Source organism: Oryx dammah, unplaced genomic scaffold, assembly GCF_014754425.2.
Source record: "Oryx dammah isolate SB20612 unplaced genomic scaffold, SCBI_Odam_1.1 HiC_scaffold_23, whole genome shotgun sequence".
NCBI lineage: Eukaryota > Metazoa > Chordata > Mammalia > Artiodactyla > Bovidae > Oryx > Oryx dammah.
Window position 1 is genome coordinate 60,631,720 of NW_024070207.1, and position 25,495 is coordinate 60,657,214.

A 25,495-nucleotide genomic window follows, 5' to 3' on the forward strand; every position below is an offset into this window, starting at 1 on the left:
TTCTTTGGCTGCCTGGAGATCTTCATCCTTGTCCTCATGGCTGTTGATCGCTATGTGGCCATCTGTAAGCCCCTGCACTACACGACCATCATGAGTTATCAAGTCTGTGGTGTGTTGGTGGCTGTGGCCTGGGTGGGATCCTGTGTGCATTCTTCAGCTCAGATTTTTCTTGCCCTGAGTTTACCTTTCTGTGGTCCCAATGTGATTGATCATTATCTATGTGACTTGCAGCCTTTGTTACAACTTGCCTGTACAGACACCTATATGACCAACCTACTCTTGGTGTCCAACAGCGGGGCCATCTGTACAGTGAGTTTTGTTATGCTGATGTTCTCTTATGCTATCATCTTGCATTCTCTGAGAAACCACAGTGCTGAGGGGAGGAAAAAAGCCCTCTCCACCTGCATCTCCCACATCACTGTGGTCATCTTGTTCTTTGGTCCTTGCATATTTATATACACTCGCCCTGCAACCACCTTCTCCATGGATAAGATGATAGCTGTGTTTTACACACTTGGAACACCTTTGATCAACCCTCTGATTTATACACTGAGGAATGCAGAAGTGAAAAATGCCATGAGGATGTTATGGAGCAAGAAGTTGGTCTCAAATGGCAAAAGATGAATGGAAGTTTCAAAGTTTTCTTCATAGTTTGGATTGATCTAAAAGAAGCTCATAGACAATAATATCCTCTTATTGTGGAGTTAATATAATCCTAACTCAGAGAGTGAAGATTACTTCCTTTAGTAAAATGGGCAGTGTGCCCACACATGCTAATTAGTATTGAGTCAAATATTTGTAGAACCGACAGCATCAGGTACACACAGTCATGTAACATCATGGTCTTAGTTATTCACTGTTGTCTCTGCCTCTCTTGTCTGTCTAATATCGCTGTGGTTTTGATCTACTGTTTTCCTCCCTTGCATTGACTTCTGGATTTCTCTGTTTAACATTACACTATATGCTTTTATCTACAGCCTGATATATTTTTGCCTCAAAAAGTTTGTTTCTTAGATACTGTGATCAAATGTCTGATCATGGACCTTCAACTTGGTTTTTCTTACTGACTTCAGCATAAATCACCAGGTTCAAATAATAATAGCACATACATATTATAAAGACAAAATATTTAATCTAGGACATCTCTTTTCTTTTTCTTGGGTTATAGTTCAAATTTTTTTTGTATATTTGCCTAATTGTTCTAGAAAAGTGACAGAACATTATGAGAAAATTCAACCTTTTGTAGTGTTTTTTTCCTTAGGTAGGTTCTGACTGTTGGGGCTTACCTCATATTAACATTCTTTCTATTAAAAAAAAGAAAACATTTTGCTATTAAAATTATTCCATTTTGAGGGATCTATTAAGTTTTCTCTTGAATCATACCAATTATAATAGTATGTTTAAATATTACTTTATTATGATTATAGCATAGAAGCTGTAAATTAAGGAAGATATATATTAAGTGAGCTTTAAAGAAATGTGTACATGTAGTCAATGGTAGGGAATTCATAGATAAGAGTTAATTGAATAAAAAAATTATAACCCAGAGGAGGGTATTTAGGCTTTGAAACAGTTATACCACATATATGAATTGTTTTAGTGAGTTTTAAGACAATATAGAAAGTAAAGCAGGATACAAGATGCTTGGGGCTGGTGCACTGGGATGACCCAGAGGGAGGGTACGGAGAGGGAGGTGGGAGGGGGGTTCAGGATGGGGAACATGTGTATGCCCATGGCAGATTCATGTTGATGTATGGCAAAACCAATACAATATTGTGAAGTAAAAATAAATAAATAAATAAATTTTAAAAAGGAAAGAAAATTAGAGGAGTAATAGAGGACATAAAAGTTAAGAAAAAAAAAAGAATGATAGTAAAAATAGTAAAATATATATCTAGGATTTTCTCTGGTGGTGTTGTGGGCAGTGTGGGGTCAGTTCATTTTTGGATAGTTCCTTGGTTTGGCTTATATTTCTCAAGATCTGTAGGCCCCTTCCTATGTAGTCGGTACTAACTACAGGGTTTTAATCTATTGGACCTGTCACTTCCAAGGCAATTCCCTCTGTTTTAGCTTCTTCTGTTTGTTGGTCTCTTCAGTGTCTGATTTCCACCCTGACACAAGGGGGCGGTGGTAGACACTTTTTTTAGGCTCACTTGTTCAGTCGCACTATGGGGAGGGAGGGACTCTGCAAACAACACTGGCGTGTGCTCTCAGTGCCTCAGCCACACTGAACCTGCCCCTGCTCATGGCATGTGTGCCCTCCCTTCCCACACTGCTTAGGCTCTAGCTTGCTCCGCCAGGAACCGTCCGAGGCCGGCCCTGGGCTGCACGCACCTCCCAGGTCTAAGCCGCTCAGGTTCAGAAACACAGGTAGTCCTCAGAGGCGCAGACTCGCTTGGACCTGTTTTGTGCCCTTCCCAGGTCTGAGCAGCTCAGATGATGAGGTGTTTGGTGAGTGTGGTCGCTGCGACTTATCACCTGCCCCATCCCTGCAGCTCGGTTTTCTGGGTGTACAACCAGCACACTTTCATCAGGCGGATGTTGACTGTCCAGAATCCAAGAAGTCTTAGTTAGCAAAGAAGCCTGCTTGCAGTTTGGTAGATAATGTCTCTCTGGGGCTGCGATTGCTCCCTTCCAGCTCTGGCTGCCTGTCACTGGAGGGGGATGGTCTGCAGCAGGCTGGCTCTGTTTAGTCCTTTGTTCTGTGAGTGGGACTGGCGGTGTCTTAGGTTAGGGCTTTTCACATGGTTGCTATCCCACAGTCTGGTTTTGCTAGCCCAAGTTAGTTCCCTCAGATTGCCCTCGGGGCATTCAGGCCCGGTCCTTACTCTAAGCAATGCAGCCAGTGCCTCCCTGCCCAGCCCCCGCTTGCTAGTGATGGGTGCAATTGTCTGCGCTGTTACTCCACTTACCATTGGGCACATAATCTGTGGGTTTTAATTATTTATTTATTTTTCCTCCTTGTTATGTTGCCCTCTGTGGTTCCAAGGCTCACCACAGACTTGGCAGTGAGTGTTTCCTGGTGTTTGGAAACTTCTCTCTTTCTAAGACTCCCTTCCTGGGATGGAGCTCAGTCCCTACCTCTTTTGCTTCTTTTTTTATCTTTTATATTTTTTCTACCTCCTTTCAAAGACAATGGGTTGCTTTTCTGGGTGCCTGATGTCCTCTGCCATCATTCAGAAGTTGTTTTGTGGAATTTACTCAGCGTTTAAATGTTCTTTTGATGAATTTGTGGGGGAGAAAGTGGTCTTCCCGTCCTATTCCTCTGCCATCTTAGGATCGCCCCCTCTATATATATTTTAAAATTAGAAATAAGAATGTAGCACTATTTTCATACAAAGTCAAAGAAGTGGAATCAAATGTCACATTTTTTAGTTAGGCAAAAATTCATACTTTTTCTAAAATACATATATTATATATATTATTTATATATTTGTATACAAAAACTTTTCTACTATGGTTGATAAAGGTTTGAGAAATAACATTAAAAAAATAGGTGGAGAAATTAGAGAACATAAACTAAGTGAAATGGGAGCACTGACTATGAAATAGAAAAAGTTAAACAAACTAGATGAAAGTAAAAGATGCTCATATAGTCCAATTGTTTTTAAACATCACTGCTCATTAGAAATATATCTGGAGTTCTGGCCAAAGAAAAGTATTACCTGGGCATTTGTATTTTTCAACAAATTCCAAGATAATTCTGATATACATATGAATTTTAAGAAGTTTTTTCTATTATGGATTTTTCTATTAAATGGTAGTTTTGGAGTTATAGAATTCTGTAATTTTTCTGTTGGCCAATCATGATACAGTGGTATTAAATGAGTAACAGTTGCATATTCACAATAGTAAAAGATGTTTATCTGTTTTCACAGTTAATAACAAGATAAAAAATAAAACATAAATTACAATTGCAAGCCATAGTGGGAACATGATTTACCTAACAATATAAAATAATTACATACAATTTGGGCGGTCAAGCAGGGTGATGTGGTATGTGGAAGTGCATACATGCACAGTTTTTCTTCCATTCTGCTGGTCTGTGTTTTTGGTTGGCGCATTTAATCATTTATATTTAAGGTAATTATCGATAACTATGATCTTATTACCATTTTCTCCATTGTTTAGTGTTTATTTTCTGTAGGTAGGGCTTTTCCTTATTTTTTGCCCAGAGAAGTTCCTTTAGCATTTACTGTAAAAGTGGTTTGATCTTGCTGAATTCTTTTAATTTTTGCTTGTCTACAAAGCTCCAAAAAAGCAGATTGATTTTAATCCACTCTGATCAAAAATGGGTAATCCCATGTGTACTTTATAAGAGGAGGAGGAGAATAAAGAGGGGAAGAGGGAGGAGTGAGGAAGAGAAGGAGAAGGAAAAGGGTAGGGAGGAGCAGGAAAGGGAAGAGAACTGCTACAACTTTCCCAAAATAGAAAATAACTTTAGACTTTGTGGGGAAAACAGTCTTGGCTTTCATATTAAGCCTGAACCTACTTAATTATAAACAAAATTATTTTCTGACAAAAGTCAAGGTAAAGAATGTTGCCAACAGGGTTATTAATCAGGACTATTCTCTCACATGGTCAGTTATGGGCACATTTCTTGTTTTCAGGCAACAAAAAGTTGCCTTTGATGGTAAATAATAAAAAGAGACAAATGTCTAGCCTTCTTTTATAAAAACTAGTCAAATATAACAGTAGAATTATGTTTTACAACTTGAAAAACAAAATATAATGATGCAGACTATAGGTGTGGCAAAGTATAGTGATTAAGAGCATAAGTTTTGGAGTAAGTGATTAAGTAGGATCATGCTACTTGAGTTGAAATCCCAACACGTTAGTATTAGCTGTATGATCTGCAGCTACTTACTTAAACATCTTTGTCTAATTTTCAGTTCAGTTCAGTTCATTTCAGTTCAGTCGCTCAGTCGTGTCAAGCTCTTTGTGACCTCATAGACTGTAGCACGCCAAGCCTCCCTGTCCGCCAACTCCAGAGTTTACTCAAACTCAAGTCCATTGAGTCAGTGATGCCATCCAACCATCTCATCCTCTGTTGTCCCCTTCTCCTCCCACCTTCAATCTTTCCCAGTATCAAGGTCTTTTCAAATGAGTCAGTTCTTTTTACATCAGGTGGCCAAAGTATTGGAGTTTCAGCTTCAGCATCAGTCCTTCCAATGAATATTCAGGACTGATTTCCTTTAGGATAGACTGGTTGGATCTCCTTGCAGTCCAAGGGACTCTCAAGAGTCTTCTCCAACACCACAGTTCAAAAGCATCAATTCTTTGACACTTAGCTTTCTTTATAGTCTGACTCTCACATCTATACATGACCACTTTATTCATATGTTAAATGGGGTGATAGTAGTAGCTTTCTGATGGCAGTTTTTCTGACTGTTAAGTAAGATGATCTATGTAACATATTTGGCATAGAAAGTTCTTAATAAGTGATGTCATTATCATCATCATCAAAAGAAAATAAGACAAGTTTAAAGGATTTGAAGTTATTTTGTCTGTATGGAAAAATAAACTGAGAGTGACCTCCTATATTCACAGAGTATCAGAAATATAAAGGAGCTTAAAGATTCTCTAATCCATACTTTCACATACACACAGCATGAGTTATTCATTATCACACAGCTAACTAGTGGTACAGTGTTATAATAGAAGTATACTTGAAGAGCAGGGTTTCTCAAGTCCAGGAAGTGAAGTGAAGTCGCTCAGTCATGTCCGACTCTTTGGGACCCTGTAGCCTACCAGGCTCCTCCATCCATGGGATTCTCCAGGCAAGAATACTGGAGTGGGCTGCCATTTCCTTTTCCAGGGGATTTTCCTGACTCAGGGATCGAACCCAGGGATCGAACCCGGGTCTCCCACATTGGAGGTAGACGCTTTAACCTCTGAGTCACCAGGGAAGCCCCAAGTCCAGGACTCTTTCAAAATATTGTGATAATCACCACCACTCCTTCCCCAGCTTTCAATTATTTTGTTTTAAGGAACACGGGGTTATGGCATAGAGGACATAAGCACTAAAGATGTAACTATTCATTGAATTTAATGATTCCAACTTGAAGGATTTATGTTAACTATATACAAATAAGTGACATTGAAAATCAAATATTAATGCAGGCTATCAAGAGAGAGATTTATATTTCTATTCCTGAGATGACTTTAAAATTGACATCTTCATTCATTAATTTATAAACATTTTTGATTACTTCCTTTAGAATAGGCAATGACCACTAGTGGAATGACTTGCTGCAATTCTGCGTAGAGCTAGATGCCACTGAAAATAACTTTCATCATCAAGACAATGTTCATTTTGGACATTTACTCACAATACTTACCTAATTCTATAGACTTTCAAGGGGAAAGGGTTTTCTTTAGCAAGTCTTTCTTTAATTAATAAACCTTATATTCAGATAGGCTTTTTCCCTTTATGACAATTTAATACTGCTGAAATTTAAATTCATGCTGATCACTACCATATGTCTTAATCTCTTTGACCCATACTAAGCTACCAGAGAAGGCAATGGCACCCCACTCCAGTACTCTTGCCTGGAAAATCCCATGGACAGAGGAGCCTGGTAGGCTGCAGTCCATGGGGTCGCAAAGAGTCGGACACAACTGAGAGACTTCTCTTTCACTTTTCACTTTTCACTTTCATGCATTGGAGAAGGAAATGGCAACCCACTCCAGTGTTCTTGCCTGGAGAATCCCAGAGACGGGGGAGCCTGGTGGGCTGCCATCTATGGGGTCACACAGAGTCGGACATGACTGAAGTGACTTAGCAGCAGCAAGCTACCACTTTAATATTTTACTTTTCGTAGTTACTCCATTTTCCCTTTGTTTCCATAAGGGTTGTATGGGAAAGCCATATTTGCCTAGGTCAGTTCTAATAATAAAGGCTCAAAGCAACTAAATAAAGCATAATTTATTAAATTAATTTACCAGTCTTCCAAATATAATAAGACTGAATAATTTCTTTATGGCAGCACCAGACAAGTCTTTATGCAAATACACCAATTTGCCTTTTGAATATGTACCATCTGGACATCTGAATCAAGTAACTGCCTATATTACTATCAATACGGGTCCTAAAGATGTAAGATATATGTGTGTGTTTGTGTGTGTGTATTCCTACTTGGGTGAATTTCAGCCAGTTTATAAAACTTCTCAGTACACTCTTTTATCTTAAAAGCTAACCCATTTACCTAGCAAGTTTCATTCTGTTTCATTTGCTGATATCATCAGACTTGAATAAGGTAAAGGGAAGGGGAAAAAAACTAGCCTATATACAGAACCAGGAACAAGACAGTGTGCACTAACTATATTCTCAAAATGATTCTAGTATTATTAGCTCCAGCATAAAAACACTAAAAGTTGGCATAAAAGCATCTTTCAGACATGAGAGCATTTCTACACTGCTGATGGATGTGTAATTGGCATGGCCTTTTGGGAAATCACTTGAACAGTACATATTAAAATGAATAATGCACATACTCTGTGTCCTAGCAATCCCACTTTGTGGGATTCTAGAGAAATACTCACCATAGCACAATTTTAAGAAGATGCATAGGTAAACAAACTATCAAAAGAACATTATGGAACACTATAATAAATATATATATATATTTAATTTTTAAGATTTTAAAATCTTTATTATTTTTTTTTACTTAAAAATATTATATTGGTTCTGCCACACATCATCATGAATCCACCACGGGCATACACGTGTTCTCCATCCTGAACCCCCCTTCTACCTCTCTCCCCATACCATCCCTCCAGGTCCTCCCAGTACACCAGCCCCAAGCATCCTGTATCAAACCTGGACTGGCAATTCGTTTTTTATATGATATTATACATATTTCAGTGCCATTCCCCCAAATCGTCCCACCCTCTCCCTCTCCCACAGAGTCCAAAAGACTGTTCTATACATCTGTGTCTCTTTCGCTGTCTCGCATACAGGATTATTGTTACCATCTTTCTAAATTCCATATATATGCATTAGTATACTGTATTGGTGTTTTTCTTTCTGACTTACTTCACTCTGTATAACAGGCTCCAGTTTCATCCACCTCATTAGAACTGATTCAAATGTATTCTTTTTAATGGCTGAGTAATATTGAATTAAGACACATCTAATCTATAAGATATATGGTTTGGCTTACATTGCAGAATAATAAAAGCAGTAAATATTATTTATACATATATATTTATTAAGCATACACCTGACAATAATTACATCTGGGTAAGAAATATGAATGAAAGGAGGATGGTCAAGGGAAGATCTTTGACTTTATTTGTATAATTTTTATGTTGGAATGTTTTCATGTACTATTGTATAACTAAAAATCACCTTTTTTTGTCTTTCTGAACCTGCTCCTGTTTGATCTGTGTGCCACATCCACCTGTACTTGGTTGTGTTTTTAAGCATTTTCCTAAAGTGAAGACCATGTACCTGTTTGATCTGCAATCTTTAATTCTCAGCATTTGTCTGAGCAATTATCCTTAGCTACCAGCAGGAAATCTGGGAATATATTCAAAGGCTTCCTTGAAGCATTAAGCTTGCAGTATTGCTGTTGATGTAACAGAGGGAGGAGGGATGAAAATGTTACAAGTTGAACCAAAAGAAAAACCATAGTGTGTGGAAAGTTTGGCCCTTTGAGTAAATACATCGTTTTGTTTTAAGAATAGCATGGTATATATAACATAGTTTTGTTTTAAGAAAAGCATATGTTTATATATATATATATATATATAAAGAACAGAATGTTAAACATTATATATATATTATATATACATTATATATATTTATATATAGTGAGTGAAGTGAAGTCACTCAGTTGTGTCCGACTGTCTGCAATCCCATGGACTGTAGCTTACCAGGCTTCTCCGTCCATAGGATTCTCCAGGCAAAAATACTGGAGTGGGTTACCATTTCCTTCTCCGAGGGATCTTCCCGACCCAGGGATCAAACCCGGGTCTCCTGCATTGGAGGCAGATGCTTTAACCTCTGAGCCACCAGGGAAGCCCCAATATATATATAATATAGTTATACTTTGGTATGAGTTTGTCAGTTTTCCCCTTGTAAGTCTGTGATTCTAAGTTTTAATACCTCCTGATCTGAAAAAAAAAATATTTTTAATCATTTTAGAAATATATCCTGGAATTGTGTCAATTAGTTGAAATCGAGTAATGCTATCAATTCTTTGCACACTGATAAAGTTATGCAGTTTGTTGACTTGGAAAAAATATAATGAATACCAGCATAATCGATGGAGTGACAATTTTATCTAATCATTATTAAAAATCATACTCTTATGGATCATTTTTTAACATCAGAACGTACTCTTGAGATTAAACTAGAAGCAGATCACGCAAAGCATAATTTAAAATTAGCTTGAAATACTCTAAAAGCAGTAGTCTTAGTTGAGTTTTCAAAGATAATTTCCTATATTGATTTTTGGATTTTTTTACATTTAATGTTTTCGATAAATTTTAAATGTTGTTAATTGCAGACATATAATAACATCGATGGATGTATCAGCAGAGTTCTCAAAAAAGCAAAAAAAAAGAATGCAAACTAAAAGTGCAAAAAGTGTGTATTGTTATGAAAGCATTCTAGAAATTATATGTCATTAGGTTACTTGCAATACTGACAAAGGAATTCAGTAATGTGCTTTTGTAAAGATGGACATCGTCTAAGTAAGCACTTAATAAAGTTCTTATTTCTGGCAAACTGTGTTATTGTAAAAATAAAGGAAATAATAATAATACTTTAAAAACATAAGACGTTTAAATGACACTGCTCAGTAATGATTTCTGAACCCTCTTTTGTTTCTCTCAACAGGAACTTCATTCTCCAACTCTAAAAATATCCACTGGTGTCCCAGGCACTCTACATATAAGCCCAAATACTGAACAGGTAAAATAAATTATGTATTATGTTAGATTATTTTATTTTTGCATAAACCCTGCTTGAATGTTTATTGATCTTTAGGCTTCTATAAAGCTTTACACATTCACCAAAAATCAGGAGCATAAACTGGAAAGGAGAGTTACATATGAAAACCTGTTCAACCTATTTTAAAGAAATGTGAAACAAGTGCTAAAAAAATCGTGAATTGAGATTTTTCAACTTTATTGTCTACTCAATCTGATTGCTCTTGGTTTGAGGGAAGTTTATTTTTAGCCAATGATATTACTCTGATTATGTATATTTTAAGGATCCTTGATTTGAGCAGAAATAAAGTACCTAGATGTTGGATTGATTGACGGTGTGGCTTTGTGAATGATACTACTGTACTTTGACATCCAGAGAGAATAATTCACAGGATCAGAACTTGCCCTTCTCCAGGGTGCATGATTTGAAAGACACACAAGATCAAGTTCTCTTAATCTTTATGACCTAATAATCATACTTTTTAAGATTATTTTTGAATGTATATATTATATCTGCAAAAGGTATCTGTAATAATAATTAATACTGTAGTAACAAATATGCATTTAACTAGTGAGTACCAAATATTAAAAAGTTAATTCTAATAAGTAAACTATAAAAGATCCTAAGTTTGTTAGTATATAGGAGGGGAGTATAAAGCTTTCAGGATTTGGAAGATAGGAAGGAGAAAGATACTGTTCTAAAAAACATGCCTACCCAGCTTGAGGTATCACGATGTGAACTTGAATAGTGAAGGGACAAATAGACAAAAACTGGTTTCTAGGTCTGGGATACAGTATGGAAAAGGTGATATTATGCAGAACACATAAGATTATTGAGGAAAAGTTTTCTTACCATGTCCCAATTCAGTCTAGCTTAGACCTAGGTCAGTTGGAGTCATGTATTTATTCAGCGAACATTTGCTGAGTGCCAAATATGTACTAAATACTGCACAAAGATGAATTAGAACCAGTCACTATTCTCAAAGAACTCACAGACTAGGATGGGTCACACACCTAACAAAACATATAGCAGTGGAATAAAGGCCACAGTTGAGTCAGAAGTTTAGCCCCACAGGACCACCAAGATAGGATTAGCTCAGAAAACTAAGTCCATTTAAATCACAGAGCTGTTTACTGCTACTGCTGCTACTGCTAAGTCTCTTCAGTCATGTCCGACTCTATGCGACCCCATAGACGGCAGCCCACCAGGCTTCCCCATCCCTGGGATTCTCTAGGCAAGAATACTGGAGTGAGTTGCCATTTCCTTCTCCAATGCATGAAAGTGAAAAGTCAAAGTGAAGTTGCTCAGTCATGTCCAACTGTTCACTACCCCATGGACTGCAGCCTACCAGGCTCCTCCGTCCATGGGATTTTCCAGTCAAGAGTACTGGAGTGGGGTGCCATTGCCTTTTCCAACAGAGCTATTTACTACATTCAAACCCAGTCATAAGACTGCATTTATTGTTATTTTTCATAATGAAGGACTTTAGAATTAGGTTTGCTGTTTATTTTACTTCTGATAACAAAAATGTTTATGGTAGAAAAATTAGGAAATACAAAAGCATATAAAGAAAGAATATAATTCACTTATGATTCCCTCCCCTGCTCAGAGATGCTACTCTCAGTATTTTGCTGTGTTTTCTTCTGTTCAAATAAAAAATTAAGGTCATACCTTATATGTAGTTTTATATCTTCATTCTCACTTAACTTTATATACCATGAGTTTTTTAACGTAAATTTGTATTATCAAGACCATTATTTTGATGGCTACATATTTCAGCTTGAGAATGATTATTTAATATTTCCTGTTTGTTAGGAAAATGCACCTTCTACTGCACTCTCATCAACATTATTATTTTAACATTTCCAGTTAAAATATGGTATTCTTTTGTTATGATTATTTGATTCCTAGCTTGTTTGAATGTTGTTTGTTATAGCTTGGAATATAGCTTATTTTTGTTGTTTGTTAATCATTTGCTTTTTTCTTTTCTGTTTTCATACCATCTGTTCATTTTTCTAATAGTGTGAAAGATTTTTTTCTCACCAAGGTATAAAAACTTTCTTTATATTGATATCAACTCTTTTTCCTTCAAAAGCTTACAAATTACTTTGTTCTAGTGTTTTGTCTCCCTTTTAACTTTATCTGTGGCCCTCCCTTGTCACCACATTGAAGATTTTAATGTTTCAGAGTACACACAGTCAGTTTTTTCTTTGTGTCTTCTTTCATGTCCTTTCCAAACAGAAGATCATATTAAACTATATTTTCTTCTAATCATGTGGGAGCATTTACAATGAAAAGAATATTTTAAAACTCTCATCAAACATATCAATAGTTTGAAATGTGTGATGAATTACTATGCAGTAAGTATAGCAGAAATACCTAGCATGTTGCTTAGCCCATAAACATTTGCTTTCATGTATGTTTTTGAGACCAAAATTAACCAAAATATGAATTCATATGTCATCATTCATGTAAGCAATTTTTTAAAATTTCACTCTGAAAATTGCTCTCTATTATTATTCATGGCTCCAAGGTCACTAAATAACTCTGATTATATGCAGCTTTTATCTTTTCTTCACAGGAAATCCATTCTCCAACAGTGAAAGTTACTACATATCCTCAAACCACTATAAGGCGATATATAGTGCAAAATCCTGAACAGGTAAACTATATCATGCAAGCTCTTATTCCAACCTATAATTCCTCAGAAGTTGATAACTTAAACAAGAAGGGTGAGTTAGTTACTAGATTCCTAAAATCAGATTATTGGACTTTCTTTCAGTTATAAAGTTAATTTCTAATTATTATTATAAAAAAATCCATCATCAGTTCCAGACAACCATTTGCCTCAGAGATGCAACAGTTCCAAGTAGCATGGAAATTCTTGGGTTATAAAGTTTTCTGCTTCTATATTCTATATTATTGTATTACTAGGGGTTTTTGTGCACTTTGAACCAAAGTAAAAAGGGACAAAATGGTTCACAGGCTTCATATAAAACTATCACCGGTTGCATTGGGGGTTGCATTATTTAGTCTAATTAGATTTGCCATTGAGATATTTGCTAGGAAGAAGAAAATGAAAATTCAAAAATTCAAAAATTCAAAAATATCTCTATGTGTTTGTTTTCTATGGTGTATGAACTTTTGTGCCTAGCAATGAGGTCTTCTGAAAATTACATTATTATATTTTCTATAAAGATATATAACTTTATATTATACAAACTAGGATATTATTTTCAGTCTCATTTTGAGGAGAAAATTAAGGAAAAAATTTTCCCCACAGTAATAAACCTTGCTCAACACACACACAGACACACACAGCCTTACTTTAGCTGCAACAGGAAGTTCTACTATAGGGTTATAAGGGCATAAGGTTCACATTCAAAACAGAGTGACCCAGATAATACTGTAGGAGTTTTTTGCTTTTCTCTTTATTTTCCTACTACTGTGGGAAATAATTCTCTCACAAAATAAAACTGATCATTTTCTTCAGCTGCAGAAAGCAAGGGGTTAAATCAAGGTAATACAGTTGGTACTAGTCCAGTTAGGAGGGGAGAATGTGCTACTCTTCTGCTTGTTTCTATCTCTTCTTTATTCATTTAAAAATCATCTTCTCATGTCTCTTTAGCTAGAGAGGTTGTTAGTTGTGCATGTGTGTTTGTGTGAGTCTACCAGCATACAAGCTTTGGAAGGGGTGACTGTTTTGGATATTTGCTTGAGTTTTCAAATATCTATGTAAATATCAAGAGAGAATGTGATTACAGTAAAGCATCTGCTTTCTCATTTTGCAGAATCAAGTGTTTAAGCAACAAATCTGAAAAATATGTGTGGGGAAAGGAGGGCCTTGGAGATTAGACTGTGCTTCTTTCTACAAATTGGCCAATCACTTTATGCTTTCCTCTTTTCCCTCTCACTCTATTTTCTTTTCATAAACAAACTGGGGAATATGCATACTTGGATGCATATTATACTTGATATCCCTGGTTCTCAAAGAATTAGTTCTAGATAGCATTTTTTTTTTTCATGATGTGAGAATTGTTATGTTTGCCTAAGACATAGCCACAGAGAGGTTTTAAATATTGAATCATTTGAATTCCAACGCTCTTTGCCAGCAATTCTTACGTGACTCTGAACGCATTCTTGTTCTTTAGTTAAAGAATGAATATTTATTGGCTATACATTCCATGCTCTGCAATTTACATATTTTATCCCATTTGGTCATAAAAAAGTGAGAAGACAGAAGCAGAGATGTTGACAGTTATTTGGTGAATTTTTATCAATTGCCTAGTATGTACCAACAATTGTCCCAAGCCCTGGAGATAGAGCAGTGAACAAAACAAGGTCTTGACTTTCTTGGAACTAAAGTTCTTAACTGGCCCCAAACCATTAGTTAGAGAACAGCAGAGTTGCAACTGAAATTGAACAATGAAGATGTAGGAAAGGAAACCTAGATGTCCATCAGCAGATAAATGGATAAGAAAGCTGTGGTATGTATACACAATGGAGTATTACTCAGCTATTAAAAAGAATACATTTGAATCAGTTCTAATGAGGTGGATGAAACTGGAGCCGATTATACAGAGTGAAGTAAGCTAGATAGAAAAACACCAATACAGTATACTAATGCATATATATGGAATTTAGAAAGATGGTAACAATAACCCTGTATGCAAGACAGCAAAAGAGACACAGATGTATAGAACAGTCTTTTGGACTCTGTGGGAGAGGGAGAGGGTGGGATGATTTGAGAGAATGGCATTGAAACATGTATAATATCATATAAGAAACAAATCGCCAGTCTAGGTTCGATGTAGGGTGCAGAATGCTTGGGGCTGGTGCACTGGGATGACCCAGAGGGATGGTGTGAGGGGGTAAGTGGGAGGGGGGTTCAGGATTGGGAACACCTGTACACCCGTGGTGGATTCATGTTGATGTGTGGTAAAACCAATACAATATTGTAAAGTAAAAAAAAATAATAATAATAAATAAATTTTTAAAAAAGATTAAAAAAAAGAAAAAACAAAGAAACATTTGCAAATTAAAGACCGTTGATGATCTGAGTGAATTAAGATTCAGAGACCCACACATGTACCATCTCCCTCCCCCATCCTCCCCAGCTACAGCGTAATCAAAAAAGCAGATAAATTCGAAGAATGTATGCAAGTGCATATTTGTAACATGAAGCCTGCCTCTCATTATGGTTGTGTTCAACTATAAAGAAGTAAATAGTTGCTCAGGGAGAAGATCCAGCAGCAGGTTAAATAAAAATGTTCATTTCAGTTTTAACTCTTTCCATTAATGAGAGATAAAAAATTTTTAATCCCCATACTTTGTATACAAAAATAATCTAACTGGTTTTGCAGAGCAATGTGAAAATCCTGTCTAGATATATTTTATTTATCTAAGTATATACTTTTTTGTTTGTTCTTTTAAATTCCTTCAGGAGAAGATTCTTGCTTAATTACAATATTTATAATGATCTGAGCCTCTTAAATGGTAACTTCATTCTCTTTCACCTTCCAGTTTGTCTAACCTTTACTTCTTCTCCCTGTAATTAAACTGATATCAATCAGTTGTCTCATAAGTTCCTTTTAATTCTGTTCAGCCTTTTTATTTTTGATTGTACCTGATCTTTCTTATTTTCCATTTCTTGTCATTTTAGTCAAGCGATTTATCTATTCTGGTATATATCATGACTCAGAAATGGGGAAATATGTTTGTTCTGTCAGTAGATAGAATCCAACTGATGTTAATCAATTTCATTAATTTTCCACTTGCAGAGCTCCTACTGTGGGAAAGGTTTATATAGACTTCAAATTGGAAAATACAAGGAAATAAAACATGGTTCCTGAACCAAAGGCACTTACATTTCCTCTCAGAAAGGGACTAAGATATGTCCATATACAACTCCATAAAGTATATGGTGGGGTGTAAGATAGATTCCACAAGAGAAATACAAATGACGTCTTTTTGAAGTTCAGAGGCTGGAGGTAATATTTGTTTGGAGGGAGTCAGAGAAGTATTTATTGTGGTATTTATGGAATTATTACAATGAACATTATTATTAGTATCATTTTACTAGTATGGAAACAAAGGCTTAAGCAAATGTGACTTGCTTAGGTCTTCTGACTAAATATCTCTTATCTTTTCTGATAGTTATACTCAAGGTAGTTTTGACAAATTTTGATAACTGATACTGGATTTGGGATTAAGAGAAGAAAGTCAAATATGACAAGTTTTTCAGTCTGAGACACTGGGAACATGGTAGCCCAGTTAAAAAGTAAGAAGTATGGAAGAGGAGTATCTGGTTTGGAAAAAGGGGAGATTGTCAGCTCTGTTTGGACCAGTAGCATTTGAGGTGCATGCCAGGGAAGATGCCCAACAGACAGTTAAAAAGAGACTTGAGAAAGGTCACATTTGTGATAGAGACATAGGAGTTATTCCTCTTAAATTTACCTTCATAGCTATGGGAATGAGTGATATCAATGAGGGGTAATAGAAAGGGTTGAGGTCAGAACCTAAAATGTCTACTCTAAAGGAACAGAAGGAAGGAGACACTTTCACAGGCAGAGAAGCTGTCAGAGAAGAATGTGAACTCTGAATAATTGAAACAAATAGAGTAAAGGAGTGGTCGACCATCTCAAAGGACCAAGAAGGGTGAAGCTTGAAAATAGAGTTTGACCATTAAGAAAGTAATGGTGATGTTTGAGAGAGCAGTTTTGGTACATATATGGAGGCAAAGTTGAGATGCAAAATGTTAGTGGATGACTAAATCAGGAAATGGAGATAATAAGTGAGGTTACCTTCCTAAAAAGGATATTGGTCAAAGGAAGAGAGACAAGATGGTAGCTAAAGGAGTAAATATAATCTTGGAGACCTAAGAGATTTATAGACAGAAAGAAATAACTAATAGGAAGGAAAAGTAAAGATGCAACAGAGAAAGGGAAGAAAGGTGATACAATTCTGGAAGAGTCAAGATTGGATAGAATTCCAGGTACAGATAGAGAAGTGACTTTCAGATAAAAGAGGCATATGTTATTATATAAGGAGCAGAAACTGAGATTTTGAAGTGGAGCAGAAAATGGAGGAATTTCATTGGATATGTTGCAGGAAGGGGGACCCCTTCCAGGGCCCGAAACTGGGCTCTTGTCTAACACTTGGAAATAAATTGTCCAAGGAGACACATGTGCTGACAAAGCAAGACATTTTATTGGGAAAGGGCACCCAGGTAGAGAGCAGGAGAACCCAGGAGAACAGCTCTGCCACGTGGCTCACAGTCTCGGGTTTTATGATGATGGGATTAGTTTCCTGGTTGTCTTTAGCCCATCATTCTAACTCAGAGTCCTTCCTGGTGGTGCAGCTAAGATGGATGCCAGCAAGGATTCTGGGAGCTGGTCGGACATGTTTTGTCTCCTATTGACCTTTTCCAAATTCTTCCAGTTGGTGGTGGCTTATTAGCTACATGTTCCTTACCAGGACCTCCTGTCGTAAAACAGCTCATGCAAATGGTTACTATGGTGCCTGGCCAGGGTGGGCGGTTTCAGTGTGCTTCCCCTAACAGATAGATTGTCTTGGTTTTCTCAGTGAGTATAAGGAGAATGAAGGAACATGAACATGGGGCACTGAGGAAAAGAAAATGATTTGTTACCATAGTTACAGAGAACTTAGTGAATACAAATATGACTATGAATATTGGAGAGCCTTTTAAAATTGGATAACTTTGTACTGAGCCACATCAGCAAATCTTTTTTAAAATGTTCTCCAGCAAGGTTTGATGGCCTGGGAACAGTAAAGTAGATGCTGGGGATTATGTACTTTGTTAGATGTGAGAACTATTCTCAGAGGTTCTAAAAGTAACAATTAAATTATAAGATCAGCCATCTTTGAAAACACCTGTTAATTTTTCAGGTGGATTTGGCAGCAATTCAAATGTACAGGTAGGGAAAAAAAAAGCTACCAAAATAGTAAAACTATTAGCTCATCTGTTAGAAATCCAAGACTTTTGATTAATTTTGCATACCTGTTTTATGCAAAGTGATTTATCCATATTAATATTTGGTTTTTCTGATAGATTGGGACTTCCCAGGTGGCTCTGTGGGAAAGAATCTATCTGCTTGCCAATGCAGGAGCCGAGGAGATGCAGCTTAGATCCCTGGGTCGGGAAGATCCCCTGGAGAAGAAAATGGCAACCACTCCAGTATCACTGCTAGGTTAAATCCCATGGTCAGAGGAGACTGGCAGGCTACAGTCCATGGGATCACAGAGTCAGAAATGACTGAACATGCATGCACATACTCTGATTGATTTGATGAAAATATATTTCCATAAATTTAGAAGTTTTTCTTTCAGTATTTCACTTAAAATAAGTCCAACTCACAGTTTAGGGAGACTCAACACTGCTAGCACCCAAGTCATTTTTCTTCTTAAAAAATAATAATGGCTCAGCTTTCAGAGTAAATTTTAGTTCACAGAGAAGAAAATTTATACTTTTGCTAAAATTTCCCCCTTTTAGCAGATGCTTATATTCTTAAGATAGAAGTTCATATAATCCCTTTTCATCTAATCATTTGTTCATTCACTATAGGGTATTCAAGATGGATAAAGTTCCTACCCTCAACAAGCTTACTTTTGTATATTTTTAAAGTTGATATCCTAGAAAAGTTCTATCAAGATTCTCATAAATTATTTTAAAATTCAATATTGATTTCAAATATTACTGTATTAATCAAAATCAATGCTTTTGTACATTGCAATAACTGATTAAAGGTAATTTAGAATACATTATTTTGTTTAGCATAAAGTACCCTGCATTACGATCCCTATGAAAAAGGGACTGAGCGTCAGAGAAGGTAATGTAGGTAATAGAGGCAGAGCTGAATACATGTTTTATTAGTCCGGAACTTTTTTTATTATACTTTGAAAGTGAAAGTGTGAAAGTGTTAGTCACTTAGTCACATCCAACTCTTTGCAAAAAGAGCCTGCCAGGCTTCTCTGTCCATGGAATTCTCCAGGCAAGAATACTGGAGTGGGTTATCATTCCCTTCTCCGGGGGTCTTCCCAACCCAGGGATTGAACCCGGGTCTCCTGCATTGTAGGCAGATTCTTTACCGTCTGAGCTACCAGGGATATTTTCACTAATTTTAATAATCAAATCCAATAGATTTGTAGTAGTTCAAATCCAACCTACTTTGTAATTCTTGACCTCCATGAAGCATTTATACCTTCACTCACCTTATTGATTCTTGAAAACTTCTCTTGACTATATGGCATTTTTCACTTATGATTCTCATACTTTTGAAGATTTGTCTAGTTCTGTCCTTGATATTCTGTTTGCCTTCGCAGCAATTGCATGGTTTTAACTACAACTTCTATGCATATGATTCTGAAATCTAGAACAGTAGTCATGAAATCCCCACCCAGTTCCAGACACGTGTTTTCAACTGTGTGCTGTAAAAAAGTCTTTTTACTAGTTATTCGCCGTAAGTTAACATGTGTTTGGGCTTCCCTTGTGGCTCAGAGGTAAAGAATCTGCCTACAATGCAGGAAACCCAGGTTTGATCCCTGAGTTGGGAAGATCCCCTGGAAGTGGGCATGCATGGCAACCCACTCCAGTACTCTTACCTGGAGAATCAGACAGGACTGAAGCGACTTAGCACGCACGCACATATGAGGAATACAAACGTGAATCAGACCTAGATTCTTACCTGGAGCACATAAAACTCCATATGTCTCCACATTTACTGTTTGTTGTTGTTGTTGTTGTTGTTGTTGAGACTGTTGGCCATATAGTAGATTCCTCAAGTTCAAGATCTCAGAGTCATGGTTGAAAAGTACTGTACTTAATTATGTAGGATAATTTTCTAACTGGTTTCCTTACCTGTATTATTTCCATTTACCAATTACTCTTTCTAAAGTGGACTTATGTCCGACTCTGTGCGACCCCATAGACGGCAGCCCACTAGGCTCCTCTGTCCCTGGGATTCTCCAGGCAAGAATACTGGAGTGGGTTGCCATTTCCTTCTCCTTTTCAAATCACAGCCCTGTTTAAAAGCATTCAAATGTATCTCACTATTTGCAGAACGATGCTTCATCTGCCAAGTATATCCCCTACATGTAAATTTACACTTTTCCAACCTTGGTGTCTTGACTTACTCTATTGTCTTCATTTCAAATACCATTTTCTTTCATCTCCTTATATTCAAAGCCCACCTAAACCTTCTCTCAAATGCTATCTGATCCAAGTAACCACTACCAGATGCAACTTGATTTTTCTTCTCCTGAATTCCATCCCATATTATTTCTCTGTACTTTTTATTGTCACTTGTCTCTTTTTACCTTGTATTATAAATATTTGTGTTCACATATTATCTAGACCAGGGATTAGCAAACTTTTCCTATAAAAGGCCATATAGTATGTACTCCAGGCTTTGTTGCCCACATAGGGTCTTGGTCTTCTTTCTTTTTACTCATAGTCGTTTAAAATATAAATAACATTTTTAACATACATGCATGCATTCTAAGTTACTTCTGTCGTGTCTGACTCTTTGCATCTCCATGGACTGTCACCCGCCAGGCTCCATGGGACTCTCTAGGCAAGAATGCTGGAGTGGGTTGTCATTCTTTTCTCTTGGGGATATCCCCAACCCAGAGATCAAATCTGGGTCTCCTGCATTGCAGGCAGAGTCTTTACCATCTGAGCCACCAGGGAAGCCCATTACAAATATAGGCTGCTGGCTATAGTTTGAACTCTGATCAATATTCAATCATCCTAGTAATAATCTAACTTTGATTCATTCCTTATAATACTTAGCTAAGTATATTGTGCACAGTAAGCTCTGAAACATGTGTTACATGAATGCAAATATGTGTTATGTGTATTACCAAAGAGGTTTTTTTTTTCTTTGTTTGTTTTACAAAAAAACAAACACAAAATAGTTCCTAGGGTAATTTTTAAAAATATATCAATTTTTCAGTTCAGTTCAGTTCAGTCACTCTGTCGTGTCTGACTCTTTGCAACCCCATGAAATGCAGCACTCCAGGCCTCCCTGTCCATCACCAACTCCTGTAGTTCACCCAAACTCATGTCCATCGAGTCGGTGATGCTATACAGCCATCTCATCCTCTGTTACCTTCTCCTCCTGCCCCCAATCCCTCCCAGCATCAGAGTCCTTTTCAATAAGTCAACTCTTCACATGGCCAAAGTATTGGAGTTTCAGCTTTAGCATCAGTCCTTCCAAAGAACACCCAGACTGATCTCCTTTAGGATGCACTGGTTGGATCTCCTTGCAGTCCAAGGAACTCTCAAGACTCTTCTCCAACACCACAGTTCAAAAGCATCAATTCTTCGGTGCTCAGCTTTCTTCACAGTCCAACTTTCACATCCATACATGACCACTGGAAAAATCATAGCCTTGACTAGATGGACCTTTGTTGGCAAAGTAATGTCTCTGCTTTTTAATATACTGTCTATGTTGGTCATAACTTTCTTTCCAAGGAGTAAGTGTCTTTTCATTTCATGGCTGCAATCACCTTCTGCAGTGATTTTAGAGTGCCCCCCCCCAAAAAAAAATAAAATCTGACACTGTTCCCACTGTTTCTCAATCTATTTCCCATGAAGTGATGGGACCAAATGTCATGATCTTAGTTTTCAGAATGTTGAGCGTTAAGTCAAATTTTTCCTCCTCTTTCACTTTCATCAAGAGGCTTTTTAGTTCCTCTTCACTTTCTGCCATTAGGGTGGTGTCATCTGCATATCTGAGGTTATTGATATTTCTCCCAGCAATCTTGATTCCAGCTTGTGCTTCTTCCAGCCCAGTGTTTCTCATGATGTACTCTGCATATGTTGGCGATTTGATCTCTGGTTCGTCTGCCTTTTCTAAAACTGGCTTGAACATCTGGAAGTTCATGGTTCACATATTGGTGAAGCCTGGCTTGGAGAATTTTGAGCATTACTTTACTACCGTGTGAGATGAGTGCAATTGTGCGGTAGTTTGAGCAATCTTTGGCATTGCCTTTCTTTGGAATTGGAATGAAAACTGAGCTTTTCCAGTCCTGTGGCCACTGCTAAGTTTCCCAAATTTGCTGGCATATTAAGTGCAGCAGTTTCACAGTAACATCTTTCAGGATTTGAAATAGCTCAACAGGAATTCCATCACCTCCACTAGCATTGTTCGTAGTGATGCTTTCTAAGCCCCACTTGACTTCACATTCCAGGATGTCTGGCTCTAGGTGAGTGATCACACCATCGTGATTATCTTGGTCGTGAAGATATTTTTTGTACCGTACTTCTGTGTATTCTTCCCACCTCTTCTTAATATCTTCTGCTTCTGTTAGGTCCAGACCATTTCTGTCCTTTATCGAGCCCATCTTTGCATGGAATGTTCCCTTGGTATCTCTAATTTTCTTGAAGAGATCTCTAGTCTTTCACATTCCATTGTTTTCCTCTATTTCTTTCCATTGATCGCTGAGGAAGGCTTTCTTATCTCCCTTTACTATTCTTTGGAACTCTGCATGCAGAGGCTTATATCTTTCCTTTTCTCCTTTGCTTTTCACTTCTCTTCTTTTCACAGCTATTTGTAAGGCCTCCCCAGACAGCCATTTTGCTTGTTTGCATTTCTTTTCCATGGGGATGGTCTTGATCCCTGTCTCCTGTACAATGTCACGAACCTGTCCATCGTTCATCAGGCACTCTATCTATCAGATCTAGTCCCTTAAATCTATTTCTCACTTCCACTGTGTAATCATAAGGGATTTGATTTAGGTCATACCTGAATGGTCTAGTGGTTTTCCCTACTTTCTTCAATTTAAGTCTGAATTTGGTAATAAGGAGTTCATGATCTGAGCCACAGTCAGCTCCCAGTCATTTTTGCTGACTGCATATAGCTTCTCCATCTTTGGCTGCAAAGAATATAATCAATCTGATTTCGGTGTTGACCATCTGGTGATGTCCATGTGTAGTCTTTTCTTGTGTTTTTGGAAGAGGGTGTTTGCTGTAACCAGTGCATTCTTTTGGCAAAACTCTGTTAGCCTTTGCCCTGCTTCATTCCATATTCCAAGGCTAAATTTGCCTGTTACTCCAGGTGTTTCTTGACTTCCTACATTTGCATTCCAGTCCCGTATAAAGAAAAGGATATCTTTTTTGGGTGTTAGTTCTAAAAGGTTTTGTTGGTATTCATAAAACCATTCAACTTCAGCTTCTTCAGCATTACTGGTTGGGGCATAGACTTGGATTACTGTGATACTGAATGGTTTGCCTTGAAAATAGAGATCATTCTGTAATTTTTGAGACTGCATCCAAGTACTGCATTTCAGACTGTTTTGTTGACCATGATGGCTACTCCTTTTCTTCTAAGGGATTCCTGCCCACAGTAGTAGATATAACGGTCATCTGAGTTAAATTCATCCATTCCAATCCCTTTTAGTTCGCTGATTCCTAGAATGGTGAAGTTCACTCTTGCCATCTCCTGTTAGACTACTTCCAATCTGCCTTCATTCATGGATCTTACATTCCAGGTTCCTATGCAATATTGCTGTTTACAGCATCAGACCTTGCTTCTATCACCAGTCACATCCACAGCTGGGTATTGTTTTTGCTTTGGCTCCATCCCTTCATTCTTTCTGGAGTTATTTTTCCACTGATCTCCAGTAGCATATTGGGCACCTACTGACCTGGGGAGTTCCTCTTTCAGTATCCTGTCTTTTTGCCTTTTCATACTGTTCACGGGGTTCTCAAGGTAAGAATACTGAAGTGGTTTGCCATTCCCTTCTCCAGTTGACCACATTCTGTCATAGCTCTCCACCATGACCCACCTGTCCTGGGTGGCCCCACACAGCATGGCTTAGTTTCATTGAGTTAGACAAGGCAGTGGTCGGTGTGATTAGATTGACTAGTTTTCTGTGATTATGGTTTGTGTGTCTGCCCTCTGATGCCTCTCGCAACACCTTGGACATGGGGTATCTCTTCATGGCTGCTCCAGCAAAGCACAGTTGCTGGTCCTTACCTTGGACAAAGGGTATCTCCTCACAGCCACCCCTCTGGCCCTCCTGCACTGGCTGCGTCGGACCATATCCATTTTTTTTAATTTAATAATATCCATTTTTAGATTTAATAATTCATTAGTTAGCCAAAATGAATCACTTATATGTTTGTTTTACCAAAGTATCTCAGGAACATTTAGTTACAGCACTCTTTATCCAAACTTGAATACAAGAAATATATATTTTGGGTTCAGGAGTGCCTTGCCTTCTCAATAACCAGAACAACCAGTATTTTAGTTCAATTGTTCTAAAAATTTTTTAAGTAGCTGACTACAAAAATGCTATCATATTTTGTTGATTTTGAAATGGCCCTAAACACATTAACTGGTAATAGTTTAGCCAATCCCCTTCTATACTTTTCCTTTGTATTCCAAAAAAAAAAAGAATGCAATTTTTGGTTTGTAACAAAATAACCACACCCACCCATCCCCCCATATAAGTGAAAAGTCATGAAGCCAAAAGAAAAGAGGAGTATAGTACACATTACAATTATTTTAGACTCCTGGTCTGATTTTTATTAGCCCTTCCCTGGTTTCTTGCAGATCTTGGACATGTCACCAGCCTTTATTTCATTGCCTGACACATTGTAACCATAAGAAAGAACTGTATACTGCACTTCATTTCAAGGGCACCCAGATTGAATTACAAAAAAAAAAAAAATTAATATAGGCTCAGTGATGCCAAATTATGTTTATTTTGCATTTCCCCAATGATAGTTTCACATCAAAAGAAACTTTCCAGTAAACTCAGTTTAGATGTGGTTGACCTCATGCCTGTCTACCTCTATAGGAAACATTATATTTCACCTTAGGAACAGACAAAAGTCTTTCCCACCCCTTTCCAATTTCCCCCAAACACTGTTAGGCCTAGTAAAATGTAGTGGGAAATACAGATTATTCTGTTTGAGAAAATATATTATTTTTATTAATACATCTTTATATTTCTCAGAACTTTATTGGGATGTCATTTCCTTTTTTCCTAATGTCTGCCACTACCTCAGTGTTTATTGGAGAATGCATATTTGCTTAAGTTCAATTTCCTCCAAAAAGCTAACTTGCAAAGCAAAATGCAACTTTTACTGTCTTTGTAGGAACCTCTGTCGCCATTCCTAAGAGGAGGCCATTTCTTTCCAGGAAATAATGTTATTTATGAAAAAACCATAAGAAAAGTGGAGAAACTAAATATGGATCAGGTATGTGAAATTTGTTTTAAGGTTTATAAGTGTATGCTTTTGAATTATAAATATTTTAATAGAGTTAAAATGACATTCAATTTTCAAGTGTCAGGTGAGACCACTATGAGTCATAATAATACTTCTTTATATTTACAGCCCTTCATATCATCCTTAACAATTTCATTTAGATTTTTTCATTTGAAGTATTGTCCCCATTTTACTGAAAGAGAAACTGAAATGAAGAGATGCCCAGTCATGGAGAAAATTAATGGTAGAATCTGAACTTAATATAGATATCTCAGTGTTTTGTACATTTCTTTTAAACTAAGCTCACAAAAATAATA

The 25,495-nt window shown here is 37.1% G+C and overlaps 2 protein-coding genes across 2 annotated transcripts in view; both read left to right on the forward strand.

The window, feature by feature from the left end:
• POF1B (POF1B actin binding protein) overlaps positions 1 to 25,495 on the forward strand; it is a 101,443-nt gene that overhangs the window by 23,616 nt on the left and 52,332 nt on the right. Inside the window, exons 3-5 of the mRNA XM_040265623.1 lie at positions 9,848 to 9,922; positions 12,522 to 12,602; positions 25,068 to 25,169. Coding sequence (XP_040121557.1) covers positions 9,848 to 9,922; positions 12,522 to 12,602; positions 25,068 to 25,169 — 258 coding nt within the window. The remainder of the gene's footprint in view (positions 1 to 9,847; positions 9,923 to 12,521; positions 12,603 to 25,067; positions 25,170 to 25,495) is intronic.
• LOC120882478 (olfactory receptor 4C11-like) lies at positions 4 to 624 on the forward strand (the record flags this gene model as incomplete). Its single annotated transcript, XM_040266501.1, has 1 exon — positions 4 to 624. A coding segment is annotated over one exon (621 nt), but the record flags the coding sequence as incomplete, so codon positions are not given.